This window comes from Schistocerca americana, chromosome 2 (genome assembly GCF_021461395.2).
Source record: "Schistocerca americana isolate TAMUIC-IGC-003095 chromosome 2, iqSchAmer2.1, whole genome shotgun sequence".
Taxonomy (NCBI): domain Eukaryota; kingdom Metazoa; phylum Arthropoda; class Insecta; order Orthoptera; family Acrididae; genus Schistocerca; species Schistocerca americana.
In genome coordinates, this window is record NC_060120.1 from 607,060,393 (window position 1) to 607,080,098 (window position 19,706).

General features: G+C 38.4%; 1 protein-coding gene across 7 annotated transcripts in view; it reads left to right on the forward strand.

Annotated features, from left to right (window-relative positions):
- LOC124596570 (patronin) overlaps window positions 1-19,706 on the forward strand; it is a 397,221-nt gene that overhangs the window by 180,945 nt on the left and 196,570 nt on the right. For all 7 annotated transcript variants that reach the window (XM_047135757.1, XM_047135758.1, XM_047135759.1 and 4 more), the window contains exons 3-4: window positions 2,689-2,904; window positions 7,167-7,391. In XM_047135757.1, the coding sequence (XP_046991713.1) occupies window positions 2,689-2,904; window positions 7,167-7,391 (441 nt within the window). The remainder of the gene's footprint in view (window positions 1-2,688; window positions 2,905-7,166; window positions 7,392-19,706) is intronic.

Genomic DNA, 19,706 nt, shown 5'->3' on the forward strand with positions numbered 1-19,706 from the left:
TTGATTTGAGTTTTAGCACCTGTCCTGTGTCCCTCTGTGTCCTCCACTCTAGTGCTTTTGGGTTGAAGGTTTTAATGTGTTGCAGGGTGGCTGGCTTTTCATTTTTATTTTCGTGGTCGGCCAGCCACTGTAATCTGCTTCCTTGTTTTACTCTCTCCTAACTGTTTCTTACATCTCTCAGTTGTTCTCATGTCCTCTTTTGTTCCTTTATGTGTTTGTTGCCTTTCCTTTGTTCTTGAGGTCTTTCCTTTCTTTCTGTTTTGTGTTATATGTCTCGTCTCTCTTATTCTCATACTTGTGGCATTGTTTTATTAGGAACAAGGGATCAATGACCTCGTAGTTTGGTCCATTTCCCCCTCTTTTAAACCAACCAACCAAATCTGTCCCTGATAGAACATGTGGGGGACCAACTAAGACGCCAACTCCCTTCCACTGCCAGTATCGAGGATGGCAGGGATCAGTTAAAACAATTATCAATCAGCTTGTCTCAGGAGAGGATGCAACAGCTTTATGCCACCATTCTCAACCGAATCAGTGCATGCATCCAGGCTAGAGGGGGTGTAACGTCATACTGACATGGGGGCTCAAACTGATAAGTTCTTTGTAAATTAGACTCATTTTGTAACAACGTTACACATCCTGTCAAACCATTAAGTTTTATTTCGTTTCCTCCTCGCCGCACTGATGCGTCATTTTTTTGTTCCGGAAGTGTAGACGTATTACATAGACATTCTTACTCCTACTTTACACACACACACACACACACACACACACACACACACACACACACACACACGGTACCATGGTTTTCATCTTATGTCCACTTCCAAAGTACCCATTTACATCACCTTAGTTACCACTCATCATCATTAAGTTACTTATTAGTTTGGCATTATGTTATTTTACCTATTTTGTAGCAACATAATTATTGTCCATTTTTAATCCGAATGCTAGCACATTGTAAATTATGTTCCCAGTTACATATCTTGCCTGTTTGTCCACTCACCGAAGTATGTAATAAAACATTATCAGTTGTCCTCATTATATAAAAAAAGTTAGTACTACATTGGTAATATAGACCTGTGAATAATCTTTGAATGGATGGCAAAGGAAACGTTCGTGTTGGTGAATTGATAATCTCGGCTAATTCCAAAAAATTGGAAATAAATTATACCTAGGAAAACAAGGGTCTTGCCTTGAGTAAATGTGGATGTGGAAAGAGTGGATGACAAAACCAGTATGCAAAAGAGGGAAGCAAGAAAAGAAGAAAATGATCAGGGATGTTAAGATTGTAGAAGGAAAGAAGATACCCCAAAGACAGATAATATCCCCTCCTCCCCTCTCATTACGGACACAACCAGCTTTGCCCCCACAGGCCCTGAAAAGTAGTCTTGACACACTGCTGTTGTGGGTCAGTGTAGATTACTTATTCTTTGAGAGGTGCTCCTGAAATAGCCAAAAAATCATAATACCACATCTGAAGTACAATAATTATAAATACTTCAGTGGTAAGTTGATATAAATTCTTCTGTACACCATCAGATATTTGCATTGCTTAAATGTTCATCGCATTTGTGAATATGTGATCTGATGAATACCTAAGAAAATCTCCCAGATACATAATAAAAGAAATCATATATCAATTAGAGATTTATTCAAGAATAATGAACATCTTTGCATCAGTTGTGAAAGAACGTTCTCTTCATGTCGTCCTCAAACTAGGATCATAAACAAAGTTTAAATGCATTCGGACTAGATAATAATTGCAGTAGTTTTTACTGTAGCTATAACAAGTGCTAATGTGCCCAGAGCTGGTTTGAACATTGTATTTCATTGCCCCCTCCACCTTCCCCTTAGAGTTGTAGCATTTCTGCCGTTGCTCCTCTCAGTTTGTAGTACAAAACCTTAATAACCAAAACTTAAGTACAGCTGAAGTAGAGTCTTTTGTGGTGGAAGTAGATGTAATTGTCTACAAAGTGAGTGCAGATACACCTAGTATTAAAAGGTATTATGAAAGCTTCCTTAGAGTGTGTAATGAGTAAAAGGAATGATAGTCAGTTGTGACCAGAGGAGTATAGAATACCTACCACATACGGTAAAATGCGAGACAGGGCAGTACTACTTAAGACTGTTTGTTCTCTTTCCCCACATTTTAATAGTGCTGGGACACATGCCTTCCTGTACATCTTAGAAATTTGTTTTGTTGTTATGTGCTTGCCTGTAATCCATAGTAATTAGTTCGGTATCGTGCATTACAACATTACAGTCGTTTTGTGATTGTGTCTGCAACAAAAGAATTGTCTATTTCTTGGTACATGTATGGACTGCCACTTTTGGGAGGTCACCATGCCCATGGCCCCTTAACATTGTTGTTGTTGTTGTTGTTGTTGTGGATTGAGTGAGTTTTGCACCTGCCTCTTTCATTTACTGATTAAAATGAGACCTCCATATCAACTGCCCTTGTCATCTATCCCTTCAGTAGTTGCATCTCAAAACTCAATTTCTGTGACGTTAGAGAGAGAGAGAGAGAGAGAGAGAGAGAGAGAGAGAGAGAGAGAGAGAGAGAGATTTCTCATTATTTGAATTAAGTTTGCTCATTTTGAAAATGATGCACTCCTTTTTAAAATTAATATTTTTTACTTAAGCTGGTAGATTACTTCTATTAAAAAGTATCTTGTTTGATTACAGGATCAGGAACATTTGAAACCTCAAATAGTGCATTCATTAGCAAATGCAGAGTTGTACTGCCTAGGTCTTGCGAATATATACTCTGATCCAAATTACAACAATCTAAATCACTGGGCAATAATTCAAGCTCTTGCCAGGAAAGGAGTGTTTGTCAGTGAACCACCAGATGCCCAGCTGACGGAAACTGTACTCATTCAGACAACACCATTGAAATTGGTATGTCTACATTTTTCTCTGATTCATATGTTCAGTTGTTTTAATGTGTAAGTAATTAGGTTTTTAAGGATATAGGTGGAAAAACTAAAATTTTTATGACTTTATTAAATTCTATAGTCTCTCCTGATTAGATAGATATAAACATTACAGGGTTTTAAATGAAAAATGACCTACACATACCAAATTTTGAAGTTACAGTCATGTATGGCGCCATGCCCCCTTTATTTCTGTTACAGAAACCAGTATTATTTCGAAAAGAACTGTGAACTTTCTGTTTTCAGTGATTGTATGTATGATACATTTTATATGTTGGTAACAGTGCAGGTTTCTAGTGTCTGTAAATGATAATCTTTGCTGGTATTTAATTTTTTTCGCTGAAGCAGTTTGTTCACATGTTACTGAATGTTTGTTGCCCAAGTGCTACATATACAGAGGGGTCCAAAAAAATGTATCCACTGTTTGAAAGTCCATAACTGGCAAACTAATTGATGAAGTTCTCATCTTTGGTAGTGTAATAGTTTGTAGTTCCGGCAATCACCACACAAGTGTTGTATTGCATTGTTTTGTTTTGTCAGATAACAGTCGCCAGATAGTCAGTGTTTTGTTCTTAGTTGCACCTAGTTACTCGAGTAAACATGGCTGGCGCAAGGCTTACATTCGATGAAAGGAAGTAAGTTTTGAAGTGGTATTTTAAGTACGAAAACATTAATGAGGTTCAACGGCAATGGCGAAATGAGTATCTAACAGAGCCACCGACACGTTTAACGATTCGTCGCATTCGAGAGAAATTTGAAGCCGTGTGTGTTTTAAAGGTGTACACAAACAATGATCTGGACGACCTGTAACAGTAAAAAGTCCAGCTAACTCCCGTCGTGTGTTACAACAATTCACTCGCTCACCACAAAAGTCTGAGAGACAGTGTGCCCGTGGCACTGGAGTGAGTCGCTAAAGTGTTCGGCGAATTTTGAAGACAGCAAAGTGGAAGTGCTACATCCCACGATTGCTACACCCAATGAACGAGGACGACCCAGATCGTAGACTGGAGTACTGTGAGTAGTTTACTAACATGGTGCGCAACGATGAAGAGTTTGCAGAGATGATTGTGTGGTCTGATTAGGCACAGTTCAAACTCAGTGGTACAGTAAATCACCACAATTGCATCCAATGGGCAACCGAAAATCTGAACGTCCATGTAGACAAAGCCATGAATTTGCCAGGAGTAAATTTGTGGTGTGGGTTGTCTTACTGGGGCTTGATTGGGGCCATTCTTCTTTGATGGCACAGTTACTGGTGAGGTGTACCTTCAGAAGTTTCAGATATCCATTTTACCTGCCATCCGAGACTTGTATGGAGACGGAAGAGTTTACTTTCAACACAATTGTGCCCCAGCCCATTACCAAAATTGTGTTAGGGCATATCTCGACGAAAATCTACCAAGAAGATTGATAGGCCGTAGAGGTGCTATGGATTATCCACCACGTTCCCCAGACCTAACTCCTCTGCACTTTTACCTGTAGGGAACACTAAAGGACGTCGTTTATTGACAAAAGCCACGCATGTTGGATGAACCTCGAGAATCCATCGTACATTCATGTGCAAATATCCAACTGAACACATTGCAGTCAGTAGTATGTGCTGCAGTTCGGCGGCATCGTTTGTGTGTGGATATTAATGGTGACCATTTCGAACACCTACAGTGATATCTTTAAGTTGGACTTTAAGCTACGCTTTCACCAAAAATGAGACAACTCTGTCAATTAGTTTGCAAGTTACGGGCTTTTAAACAGTGGATACATTTTTTTGGACCCCTCTGTATTTGTGGAAGTACATATCCTTTAGTGTGCAATAAATACAAACTATGCCATGTGTCAAGAAATAAAATAAAAGGAAATTCCGTGCTAACTAGTTCACAAACAAAGCAAGCCACACTGTTGAAAGTAACCTATGTATCAGTTCTTCAGGGAAGAGACTCCCACATGGCAAGCCTCCTGGTGATTCAAATTTTTGTGTTAACAATGATGCTGTTTGTAGTGGATTTGTTGTTGTTGATGTGAGCATATTATCTTCTTTGGTAAAGGAAGTGGCAAAATGTAAACAATGTGATCGTGTAGGCTGTCTGGAAATAACTGAACAACAAAGTAGCAGGAAGCATTTAGTGTCAAAATTAGTTGTTCTTTGTAGATCCTGCAATAAATCTACCTCAAATGATTTCGAACATTGTGCATAATTCATATGATGTGAATTTTAAGTTAGTGTATGCAATGCGTGCAATAGGAAAAGGAAAAAAGGCTGTTCAAATGTTTTGTGGTTTGATGGACCTTCCTCCTCCTCCTCCCAGTAGGTTCAGCAAATACATAAAAATGCTTTTAGGTGCCTTGACGGTTTTGTCTAAAACATCTATGAAGCATGCAGTAGAAGAAACTGTAAATATTAGTGGAACCCGGGACATTGCTGTTGCACTTGCTGGGACGTGGCAACGTTGTGGACATTGTTCCTTGAATGGTGTTGTAAGTGCTACTTCTCTGGAGAATAAAAAAGTTGTTGATGTTGAGTGCTTATCTAAGTACTGCCACACCTGCCATGGTAACACTGAAGGACATAGTGAACATCAGTGTTCTAAGAATTATGATGGTTACAGTGGAGGTGTGGAGTGCGATGGAGCTCTAAAATTATTTAAGAGGTCCGTGCTCGTTTATAACGTTAGATATACGAAGTACCTAGGCGATGGGGACTTTAAAGCTTTCAATCAAATTAATGAGTTCAATGTTTATGGTGATACCTTGGTAATAAAACTGGAATGTTTTGGACATGTGCAAAAGAGGATGGGTGCTAGATGGAGGCAGCTACGAAGAGAAATGAAAGGAAAGTTGCTATCTGATGGAAAACCTCTGTCTGGCCGAGGGGGATTGACAGAAACTGAAATAGGCCTCCTTCAGAGTTATTATGGACTGGCCATTAGATGAACTGCATCTCTGAATGATGTTATAGCAATGAGAAAAGCTATATGGGCCACCTACTCTCATGAGTTGTTCACAGGTGACCGCCCTTTTCAACGACTTTGCCCTAAAGGAGAAGATTCTTGGTGTGGTTACCAAAAAGCAAAAGGAAGTGGTCAAATATACCATCATAAGCATTCTCTTCCTGAGCTTGTTATGATGAAATATAACAAATTTTTTAGAGACCTTGAGTGTCCCTGTTTTGCTTAGTAAATGCCTTCATGGGGGCACTAAACATACAAATGAAAGTTTCAACCATTGCATATGGGAAAGATTACCCAAGAATGTTTTTGTAGGACTAAAAACATTAAAATTTGGTGTAATAGATGCAGTGATGTGTTTCAGTGTTGGAGTAATAGGAAGGTTGGAAGTCCTGAGAAATTTAGGCATAAAATATGGCTCTAATATGGAAGATTAATTGCTTGCATGTGACAGACAACGGGTGCACGAAGCTGAAAGATTCGCTCTTGAAGTTATCAAAGAAGCAAGAAGTGCTAACAGGAATGCCAAGAGGAAGCTTGAAGATGAAGAAATGTTGCCGGATGAAGACTATGCTTCAGGAATGTTCTGAGGCACAGTTTAATTGGACTCATATCTTCATTTGCAATTTTCCACAAGTTGTATTTTTCAGAATTCAAGTACAAATATTTCCTGAAGTTATAAAGCATTTCTCTAATTTTTTTTCTGTAACTTACAATAGTCCATGCTTATATAGTAGACCTAAGCTTTATTGCAGAATCAACTAAATTATAGAAAAAGTAACATTTTTATTAGGGAAGAAATATAAAAATTAAAATGTAAGACGTGATATTTTTTTATCCTGTAATATACATAATAGTTGGAATTAAATAGGTCCAGTACCTCAGCCATCATGTCATGCATATCTGGTAAAAATTTGGTCTCCTTCAAATGTATAACATTGGATTAAATGGTACCTCAATTGGAGGAAGCATTTGGAAAAAAATTGCATCAATTTATTTGTAATGTTTTTAATAACCCTAAGCCGGTTCAAAAATATTCAAAATACTTCTAGTTTGTTTAGAAAGTGTGCTGCATTACCTGATATAAAAATCTGTAAAACATATACAGTATAAACAGTGCCTGAAAGAAATACGTGTTGATTTTACATAATATTGAGCCGGAAAAGTACTCTGTACCCTTAAGACAATACCATCAATATTGAGTGTTAGTCCCAGACTTAGCTGAATTGAGAGCAAACAGCTATGATGCTGTCACCTTTCGCTAATAATGTAGTACTCATTTCAGAGTGCACACATGGCAGTAATAGAAGCAATGATGGTACTTTATGCGAAAGAAGTGGTTACACCAGACCGTGTCATAGCAGCAATCCAACGATTTAGCCATGACAGGGATGCTGGTGAAATGAAGCTTCCTTCAGACCATGAAGAGGGCTTGATTCTATGGATGCGCCATGCTACTCTAGCCCTGCAACGTCGGATTCATCAAGAACTTGAACATGGTATTGCAGAGGTAATACTTAATAATTTTGAATTTAAAGAGAGTAATATTAATGAGTCTTACCTTTACATGAATTGGTATCCAATGCACAATTAGTATTCACCAGTATTATGAGTCCTTAGTTGAGAAATACATGGTATCACAATAGAATAAAATCACCTGTAGATATGGTATGAAAATTTCTGGCAGAATGTAAAAAATTTAGGAGTAAAGATAGTAATTCAGCAAAGAGTTGAAGCGGTGAGTCATTGACAAGAATACAAACAAGACTGAAAACTTCACTAGTTTTCAGACAAATCCCTTTCGAGCTAGATTACACACACATACACACACATATACACACATTCGCATGCATGTGTGTGGTCGCTCTCCTTGCTCTTGCTTGTGATCATACACACACACACACACACACACACACACACACACACACACACACACACACACACACAACCTCTGTCTACCTACCTACAACATGCTGCCTGAATACACAATTGGGCATAAGCTGATGTGGGGCAGTATAGATTCATGAATAATATTTATATTCTTCCTTCTGTTTTGTTTTTATACATCCATATTTCAGTAGAAGATTATGTGGTGGTATGTATGTACAGACAGTAAGAAATATTTCCTCTCACAATATATGGGGTACCACAGACTTTATTCTGGCCAAAGTCCTCCCTCCTACTCTTTAAATTTGGTACTTGTCATCCCTTAATCGTGTTAGCTTCTCTTCTTCTATGATCATTAGCACCCTTGTCCTCTGCACCACATAATGGGGTGTATTCATCTTCAATGTAGTCATTGTACAATGTGGTTACAATGTTTGCTTGCCTGTGGCTTCCAGTAGCCATCACAATACCCTCAAGGATAATCTCGATTTGTTGGTATCACACATCATCGTCTATCTTCTTGGTATAATGACATATGTATTGTTGTAGTGTCTGGCATCTACTAACTCTTTGTGCAACTTCATCATTGTTGTTGAAACAAAATAGTCCACTATTGATCTTCATCCTGGAGTAGTAACAGAAACGGAACAAATAGCATGCTGACTGTGTCCTTAGTGTTTGCTGTCGAAAAATACATTTGATAAAAATCACTAATCCCAGATTGTCTCATAATGTATTGTTCTAAGCGTTTTGGTTTTAAGCTGGTATCAAGTGTGATGAATTTCACTTAACTTTGTGAATATCCATGTTTCTTAAATGCAATCTTATGATAAGATCACAACAGTTAAATGTTTCCTTAAAGTATAGAACTGAATATAATTGAGCTCTTTATTAATAACTGTTGAACAAACTGTGATTAATAACAGACAAATATAGCATATTTACAGTTAAAATGCATCTTGTTACAATTGACCAACATGTTACCCATTGCTGAATAGTATGTTTTAGTTGTTGTGGTAAAAAGTTCGTGCATTTTTAAAAAGGAGATATTGTTCTGAAAACAAGTTATTAATTCAGTACAGACGTTTACCTGTAGGGCCGGATTTTAATTTTCACTGCCTTTTGCTGGCATGTAGAGTAATATTGTTGTTGTACTCATCAAACTGATTTTTATCTATGTTTAAGTATATTTTGTTGAGTTTACCACATAATCTGCATCTTTACTGACAAATGGTAGCTTGTGCTTCCCATAATGCTTGCTACTAAATCCCCTGCACTGGAAAAATGACAATACACATACATATTAATATTTCTGTATCAGTCCTTTACCTAACTGCTTTTGTGGCAGACAGCATGTTATCCTTTTAACTATTCCAGTTTTCATTAGTACATGCTTATGTCACTTCTTAAAATGTTAAGCCTGCTCCTCAGAAGTAAAACACGAAATAACTGCTAAATTATTGTCTTCACACTGTGTGAATTGAGCTGTTTGAGACATAACCAATAGCTTGTGGAAGGACATTTTTGTTTGACAATATGGATTGTCATCAGATATTGTAACAGAAACATACTTCTTACTGAAACATTGACAGGAGTCTGTTAAATGTTGGCATGATTTGATGATAGATACAGGATAGTAATATCAAAATGGTATCTTTTATTGTCCCCCCATGAACCATGGACCTTGCCATTGGCCGGGAGGCTTGCGTGCGTCAACGACACAGATAGCCGTACCGTAGGTGCAACCACAATGGAGGGGTATCGGTTGAGAGGCCAGACAAACGTGTGGTTCCTGAAGAGGGGCAGCAGCCTTTTCAGTAGTTGCAAGGGCAACAGTCTGGATGATTGACTAATCTGGCCTTGTAACACTAACCAAAACGGCCTTGGTGTGCTGGTACTGCGAATGGCTGAAAGCAAGGGGAAACTACAGCCATAATTTTTCCCGAGGGCATGCAGCTTTACTGTATGATTAAATGATGATGGCGTCCTCTTGGGTAAAATATTCCGGAGATAAAATAGTCCCCCATTCGGATCTCCGGGCGGGGACTACTCAGGAGGACGTCGTTATCAGGAGAAAGAAAACTGGCGTTCTACGGATCGGAGTGTGGAATATCAGATCCCTCAATCGGGCAGGTAGGTTAGAAAATTTAAAAAGGGAAATGGATAGGTTAAAGTTAGATATAGTGGGAATTGGTGAAGTTCGGTGGCAGGAGGAACAAGACTTTTGGTCAGGTGAATACAGGGTTATAAATACAAAATCAAATAGGAGTAAGGCAGGAGTAGGATTAATAATGAATAAAAAAATAGGAGTGCGGGTAAGCTACTACCAACAGCATAGTGAACGCATTATTGTGGCCAAGATAGACACAAAGCCCACGTCTATTACAGTAGTACAAGTTTATATGCCGATTAGCTCTGCAGATGATGAAGAAACTGATGAAATGTATGATGAGATACAAGAAATTATTCATGTAGTGAAGGGAGACAAAAATTTAATAGTCATGGGTGACTGGAATTCAACAGTAGGAAAAGGAAGAGAAGGAAACATAGTAGGTGAATATGGATTGGGGCTGAGAAATGAAAGAGGAAGCCGCCTGGTAGAATTTTGCACAGAGCATAACTTAATCATAGCTAACACTTGGTTCAAGAATCATAAAAGAAGCAGCCTGGATATACTAGAAGGTAACAGATAGATTATATAATGGTAAGACAGAGATTTAGGAACCAGGTTTTAAGTTGTAAGACATTTCCAGGGGCAGATGTGGACTCTGACCACAATCTATTGGTTATGAACTGTAGATTAAAACTGAAGAAACTGCAAAAAGGTGGGAATTTAAGGAGATGGGATCTGGATAAACTGAAAGAACCAGAGGTTGTACAGAGTTTCAGGGAGAGCATAAGGGAACAATTGACAGGAATGGGGGAAAGAAATACAGTAGAAGAAGAATGGGTAGCTTTGAGGAATGAAATAGTGAAGGCAGCAGAGGATCAAGTAGGTAAAAAGACAAGGGCTAGTAGAAATCCTTGGGTGACAGAAGAAATTTTGAATTTAATTGATGAAAGGAGAAAATATAAAAATGCAGTAAGTGAAGCAGGCAAATAGGAATACAAAAGTCTCAAAAATGAGATCAACAGGAAGTGCAAAATGGCTAAGCAGGGATGGCTAGAGGACAAATGTAAGGATGTAGAGGTTTATCTCAAGAGGGGTAAGATAGATACTGCCTACAGGAAAATTAAAGCGACCTTTGGAGAAAAGAGGACCATTTGCATGAATATCAAGAGCTCAGATGGAAACCCAGTTCGAAGCAAAGAAGGGAAAGCAGAAAGGTGGGAGGAGTATATAGAGGGTCTATACAGGGGCGATGTTCTTGAGGACAATATCATGGAAATGGAAGAGGAGGTAGATGAAGATGAAATGGGAGATATGATACTGCATGAAGAGTTTGACAGAGCCATGAAAGACCTAAGTTGAAACAAGGCCCGGGAGTAGACAACATTCCATTAGAACTACTGACAGCCTTGGGGGAGCCAGGCCTAACAAAACTCTACCATCTGGTGAGTAAGATGTATGAGACAGGCGAAATACCCTCAGACTTCAAGAAGAATATAATAATTCCAAACCCGAAGAACGCAGGTGTTGACAGATGTGAAAATTGCTGATCTATCAGTTTAATAAGTCACAGCTGCAAAATACTAACACGAATTCTTTACAGATGAATAAAAACTGGTAGAAGCCGACCTCGGGGAATATCAGTCTGGATTCCGTAGAAATGTTGGAACACGTGAGGCAATACTGACCCTACGACTTATCTTAGAAGAAAGATTAAGGAAAGGCAAACCTACATTTCTAGCATTTGTAGACTAAGAGAAAGCTTTCGAGAATGTTGACTGGAATACTCTCTTTCAAATTCTAAAGATGGCAGGGGTAAAATACAGGGAGCGAAAGGCTATTTACAATTTGTACAGAAACCACATGGCAGTTATAAGAGTCGAGGGACATGAAAGGGAAACAGTGGTTGGGAAGGGAGTGAGACAGGGTTGTAGCCTCTCCCCGATGTTATTCAATCTGTATATTGAGCAAGCAGTAAAGGAAACAAAAGAAAAATTAGGAATTGGAATTAAAATCCATGGAGAAGAAATAAAAACTTTGAGGTTTGCCTACGACGTTGTAATTCTGTCAGAGACAGCAAAGGACCTGGAAGAGCAGTTGAACAGGATGGACAGTGTCTTGAAAGGAGGATGTAAGATGAATACCAACAAAAGCAAAATGAAGACCATAGAATGTAGTCGAATTAAATCAGGTGATGCTGAGGGAATTGGATTAGGAAATGAGACACTTAAAGTAGTAAAGGAGTTTTGCTATTTGGGGAACAAAATAACTGATGATGGTCGAAGTAGAGAGGATATAAAATGTAGACTGGCAATGACAAGGAAAGCGTTTCTGAAGAAGAGAAATTTGTTAACATCGAGTATTGATTTAAGTGTCAGGAAGTCGTTTCTGAAAGTATTTGTATGGAGTGTAGCCATGTATGGAAGTGAAATGTGGACGATAAATAGTTTGGACAAGAAGAGAATAGAAGCTTTCGAAATGTGGTGCTACAGAAGAATGCTGAAGATTAGATGGGTAGATCACATAACTAATGAGGAGGTATTGAATAGAATCGGGGAGAAGAGGAGTTTGTGGCACAACTTGATTAGAAGAAGGGATTGGTTGGTAGGACATGTTCTGAAGCATCAAGGGATCACTAATTTAGTACTGGAGGGCAGCGTGGAGGGTAAAAATCGTAGAGGGAGACTGAGATGAGTACACTAAGCAGATTCAGAAGGATGTAGGCTGCAGTAGGTACTGGGAGATGAAGCAGCTTGCACAGGATAGAGTAGCATGGGGAGCTGTGTCAAACCAGTCTCAGGACTGAAGACCACAACAACAAACATCTTTTATTGTTGTTGGGTTTATGTGGGTTGACCTCACTTAGTTGCATTACTTTCTTTAAAAAGAGGATAATTACAGTAGTCCCAATACGAAAGAAATCAAATGTTGGCATGTGTGTTACTGAATTATCAGTTTAATATGCCATTATTGCAAAATACTTAATTCTGACTATGTACCTAAGAATGGGACAACATGCAGGAAGCTTACCTATGATAAGATCTGTTTATCTTTAGAGAAATAGGATGATACCAGAGGCATTACCACCTGTACAACTTATTTTACAAAAGTAGATTGCAGAAAAACAAACCCATATTTACTGTCTCCGCAAATCCAGATTAAGGTTTTAACAATGTTGACTGAAATGTTTCCTTGATATTCGGACGGAAGCAAGGATGAAATGCAGATAGCAAAAGGTTATCTTCAATTTGTACAGAAAAGGGACTGCAGTCATAAGAAAAATGTATGAAAGGGAAGCAGTAGTTTAGAAGTGAATGTGGCAGGGTCGTAGGCTGTCACTTGTTACACAGTCTCTGCTGAGAGCAAACAGGGAAGAAAACCAAGGAGAAGTTTGGAAAAGAAACTGAATTACAGTGAGAAGAAATAAAACTTAAGATTTGTTGACTCAATGTAATTCTGCCAGAGAAGGCAAAAGACACTGAAGATCAACTGACCAGCATGAATAGTGTCTAATTTGTAAGATAAAGATTTGTAAAAGTAGTGCCAAGGTAATGGACTGTAGTAGAATTAAAGTTGGATGTTGCTAGAAAATGAGACTCCAAAAGTAATAATGAGTTGTACTATTTGGGTAATTAAAAATATTTTGACCATGACATAATTAAAAAATATATCAAATGCAGATGTATTTGTCTTGAGTATAACCTTACATGGAAGTTGAATCGTGGACATTACAACTACAAACTATTCTTCAGACATAAGACTAGAACTGCAACAGTTACAACATTTTGCGTGACAGAGTATTGCTGTCAGTTGTGTTTATATTACACTATCTTTATGATGAACATTTTAGATTTATAACACTTACTGTGTCATGAAAAAGCTGCTGGCAAATTCTGGTAGAAACGTGAACAATTGTATGATTAAAGAAAATACTCACCAAATAGGGGAGGTGGGATTGAGACATTCACATAAGCCAGAGGGTGTAAATAAGCCAAGTTCCCTGCTGTATTAATTCTCACGGAGTTACTTCTGCTTCAGCACTATCCGTGAGCTGTTGCAAAAGGGGGGGGGGGGGGGGGGTACAAGCTCAGGGTATGTTAATGTTTGGCTTGGTCTGAGACCTGCACTGATTTTATCACAGTACAGGCTGAAATCTGGTCACTATTCTGGTCTCTTACACAGTTTTAACTTGTCACATATGGTCAATATAAGTTAGAATTTTTAAGATTAATGCACGTTGTGCAAGTTCACGCATGCATGCTCACACTCTTTGGATTAATGTTAAAAAAAAAAGTTCTAATTTCCATTGAACGTATGTGACAAGTTAAAACTGTGTGGCAGGCCAAAATAGAAACACTCTCCTGCTCAACACTTCCTCCATTTAATAGGTGCCTGTCATTACTCATAATGTTTCTGATATATTTCTGTAGTGATTACTGGTTTGTATTAAATATTTCTTTTCGAGCCCTTGGCACAACATACATTTCTGCCATAATGAGGCTATATCACTAGAAATCGTAACGTTTTAAGATGATGTGCTTTACCTCCTGCATTTCTCGTGTATCTCCTCTGCAGGTATGCAGGTTTACTTCATCTAAAACTCAGAAAGATTTGTGTTAATGTATTGTCATTACCGAGAAGTAAAAGTCACCGGGAAGAAAACTGGAGATCAATACATACTCCAGATTTTTTTAAATACAAATTTGTAGGTTATCTTAAAGTAGCATTTTTAATGTGGTACGTGCCAGTGCATCATCTCAAACCACTTACATAAGGTAATGCATCATTGAGAAAGTAGCTCAGAAACATTTAATAGCTGCTTCTGTGTATTAGAAACAGTACTTACCAATTTGATTTGTTTGTCAAAATAGAAAAATAAAAGTATGAAATTGGATTGTAAAGTAGACACCAAAGTCTCTTAAAACTCACCAAAACATACTTACACAGTAGTACCTATATGCAGGTACAGTGTCATATGGAATACTATAACTTGAATTGAGGGTATTTTCTCTTTTTCCCCCTGGATGGTTTTGGGATACTAAAGTAAGAATACTATATCGTACCAATCCGCTGTTGCTGTCCCACTTAGTTTTTAAGTGTAATGGTAGCAATATAACTCTGTGGAGAAAAAGAAGAGCGAAAAAGTACAAAGCTGTATTTTGACCATCTTCCTTCATTTTTATTTGATGATCAGTGTTCGGTCAGATGTAGAAGCATGATCACCACAAACCATGTCATATATGTACAATCAAGTTTTGTCGCCATATTTGGAATTAGACAGGAGACATGTTTGACATCCGCAGCACATAGATGATGTTTGGTTGGGTGACATAAATCATCATGATGTCATCCTGCTAGAGATTGTGCCCATGTCTGCCCTGATGACACCACTGTTCTCATAGGTACCTGAACAACTAAGTGCATTTATTTGGGGCTTCTCAGTATCGAGAGATCTCTCCCACACACCACTAAGACTATAGCCACTGTAGTGGTTGAAATTGTCCTTATACAATCTTATTTCTACTCCTTCATTAATAAAAGAATACTAATACGTAGGAATGTGGAACAAAAGTTTAGTTTCATCAAACAATTTGTCTGTTTATTTATGAGACAGTTTAGCAACTGCTGATTCATCAAGTTCTCGATTTTTTAATATGCATTTGAAGTTCTGCACAGCACTTGATAATGGCATAAGTAAAGTGACAAACAGCTACTTCTGCACTTGAAAGGAAAGGAATCTTACAAATTCCAGTGAATCAGAGACAGAGAACTGTCCTTAACTGGTAACAGCATCTCCTTTATCTTCTTGAGAGATCTGGAAATAGGTTTTATGCGTCTTCTTCCCAGGACTGTACGTATCATGCTAAGTATAGCACTGCAGAAACAAAGAAGCACAGTAGGTGGGTCATCAAGAGGTTGTTCAACATTTTCACACCTTTATTTCTTATAGTGCACTAATTTTACACCTGGTCATCAAGAACCATTCTTTCAGAGCATCTTCTTCTCTTCTCTGAAGAGTCTGATAATCTGTCAACTACTGCTTCAGAGATCTAATACTGATCTCAACCCAACTACCCACTGCCTCAACATGGTATTCAACTTTTCCTCCAGCACATACTATCCTCAGTGAGGTTTCCACTATTCTAATTCCATTCCTGCCCCCTCGTGATCCATCAGTCAGGAGGAGGAGAAGAAGAAGAAGAAGAAGAAGAAGGACGACGTCAACGATGAGGAGGAGCAGCAACTCTGACTGAAGGATCACAAGGGGGCTGGGATGGAATTAGAATAGTGGAAACCTCACTGGGGATAGTGTGTGCTGGAGGAAAAGTTGGATACCATGTTGAGGCTGTGGGTAGTTGGGTTGAGATCAGTATTAGATCTCTGAAGGAGTAGTTGACAGATTATCAGACTCTTAATTTCTAATTGCATCCCGGCTTTACATGATTCATTCGAGCAGTTACAGTTCACACAATATGCAGCTTCATCCAGTCAATCCTTCAGGAGAACATATCATTAATCAGTTTCCAACTGATGTAAGTTTCTTTCTAGATAGCTGATAATACTGCCGAGCAACATACAACACAAAATTAATGGTATATAAAATCAAGTTAAATTTTCTCACATGATATTTTATTGTAGTGTTTCCCTTTTGTTTTCTCTTAAGTTTTGTATGTGTTGTCAATGAATCCCATGTGCTGAGCATCTCGCTGTCACCGCTCTACCTAACTCTAATCTGGATCTAAAATAGCATCATAGTCTCATTTGTGTTGTCAACATGGCCCCCCATACATTCTCTCCTATAGAGCTCTAAGTTTTGCTCAGTTTTCCCATTACTGGCTGTTCTTGATGACAGGACATTTCAAAAGTATTGGAAAGCTAATGGTTCTGTATCTGATTTGTTCTCTCCTCAGTTCGTGTGATAGGTATTAGGTAATAATGGAACACAACTTATTTGTTGCAGAGTACGATTTCTGTAGATTTCAAAGTAACTTTAGGGTTTCTTACTGGAGTTCAAAGCAATTCCCTTTGATAAATGTGACTGAGTGATACGTAGTTAATGAGGCAGAAAATTCTCTTTTTCTCTTCTTACTTTTTGCTGTTTAGCAACTCATTGTAGAAAGTCCCATCTGCACCAGAAGTACAGAAAAAGGGGTAAGGTATGTTTCTTGGCTTTAAAATGGTGATACTATAATTTCATTAATTTCATGTATGCCGTATGAAATGTCTTGGAGATTGCAGAGAGAGAGAGAGAGAGAGAGAGAGAGAGAGAGAGAGAGAGAAGTAAGGCATGGTCTGGTCTTGATGTTGTGAATGGCTGGTGAGATTGTGAACAGTATGTGAACTGCTGCTACATAGTTCTTTGTAAAGCAGTTCGACTCAATGAATGTAGAGCTCTAAATTGTTTTTACTTGTAAAATGTGACACATTTTAACTAATGCTAATATGTGTCGGATGTGATTGCTTGGAATATGACAATGAGGATACGCTATTAACTTGCAACTGGTAACAGGGATTATTTCCTAAATGAACGAGCCACAAAAAATGTGTCAAATCTTAAATAAAGCCTAGAGTATGAGCAGAGAGAGTTTTGAATAGTAACAATTATTTTTGCAGCTGACTTATGCTGAATTTTGCAATTTTCTTTTAGCAGAAAATTAATTTGTGGGCTTTGCATGTCCATGGTAATAAAAGGAAATTAGTTTTCCAGTGACATCCTGCAGATCTGTTACATTAATTAGGCTTTATAGCGACATTTTATATATTGGGTTCCTTTTGGTTTTCCACTTCAGTTTCTTAAACTGCGTTATACAAGCTCTGTACCTTTTTGAATTAACTTTGTTCTTATTTCTAACTGCTCTTCGTTTTCATTTCTTACTATGGCCAAATTATGAGAATGTCACTGTGTGTAATTAAAATTTGTAGGTTCAGGGCATTACTTCCACTGCTAGTTTTTGTACATTTGCATCTGTATCTTGCAAAAAACAAGTTAGAATGACATTGTTCAACTCTGTATCCCTCATCAACATTGTGTGAAGAGGCACTATTTCTACTGATGTTTGTTTAACATCTGCAGCCACTGTATGATTAGTGCTTACAGTATCACACAGATAACAGGAGGGCAGGACCATTGTGATGCTTTGAACGGAGGTCACAGTAAAATTTCTCATTGCTTAAGAGAGATTTTGGTTCTTAAAGTGTCACAACCAAAGTTTTTGAAAAGGGCATTTTTCTGCTTTGCTTAAAGTTTGTGTGGTGCTCTGTTATTATTAAATCTTACAAAATGATGTACCAGGAGTACTGTTCTGTTTTAGAGGAGGATTGTAAAGAACAGTGTAGATTACAAATGGTATATCTGGACACTACAGAGTAGGAACTTATGGCCCATACCGTGTCTTCTGGTTCACACGCACACTGTATGTGTTGTAATATATCACTGTTATATGCAGGATGGACATTAATAAAACCAACAAACTGCAGGGACGGATTCCTGACAAGAAATGGAAGAAAGGTCCTATGAACATGCATCCAGAAATGGCAGTGTGTGACTGCATCCACATCACAACAGAAATTCAAAGCGGCCTCCATGGGATTGCAAGTGATAGTAGCGGTTGTCATGCAGGATACACGTTATTGTACTTTCGCTTTCACAATTTTGGTGGGTCACTTGCCTGGAGCATGTTTTAGGGCTCGTATCAATATCCTGTAGAGCCCGGTCGTCCAAACCTGGTGTATGCACAGTCCACCACCTCCCTGCATGTTTGTGTGATCGTGGGTCCTTTCATAAAGACAAACACCCGAAAAGGCCTTGAAATGTTATGTGACGTGGTTAGTGTCTGTGATAGTACTTGTTTCAGTGTAGCCATGCTGCCCCTCAAAGGTTTCCATCTGCTTTGCCATATACAAACACCATCTCGGCTTGCTCCCCACATGAATGCCCGACCATTGTGCTGCTTGCAGTACATGCATTAATTACGAAGCTTGCAACACACAATGAACACATGGCATGTGGTCAGAGGAACTGATGCATTTCTGGACACATGTTCATAGGACCTTTCTTCCTCTATTTCCAATCAGGAATCCACCCTGTAGTTTGTCGGTTTTGTTAATATTCACCCTGTACGTTTGTCCAGGGCCCTGGCATAATAAACTAGTTTATTTTGTTATTGAATTGAAAGGTGAGATATTGGGGAAGAATTTGAAGGCAATGCTATTTTCAATCAAAAAGCAGTGCTACAGCTTTATTCCCTTCACTCTCCCCCTCAGTTCCTGAAAATTAGACTTCACCAATACCACCATTGTTGCAGTCTACTTTTAATGTATTCTCAAATTTTGGAGTGAAGGGAATGGGATGTAAATATTTGCATAAATTACATTGAAAATGTCACTCAGAAATGACTGAAATGGTACCAGAGCACTGTGATGAATGATGAAGTTGCATAACAATTGCCAAGGCCTAGGTGTTTCTGTCATTGGGACCTCTGCCTACACCTTCTCTCACCTGTCTCAAAACGTATCAGTCCATTTGGCCGTGTATTGGACTGTTATTATTTACATTTATGCACTGTCATATTGTACATAACTTTTTTACTTTTCATTGTTTTTCACTTTTCATTGTTTTTCACTTTTCCGTACCTTTTAGTGTTTTCATTTCCAGAACCGTAACTCAGTGACAGTGTAGTAGTATTTGGTCTGTTGCTCATTGCTGCCTTGGTGCTAGGGTTTAGTCAGTTATGCAGATCCTCTCCTACACTTTGTGTGTGTGTGTGTGTGTGTGTGTGTGTGTGTGTGTAGGAAGTTAGTATTGAGTTCAGTTTTGACTGCATCATA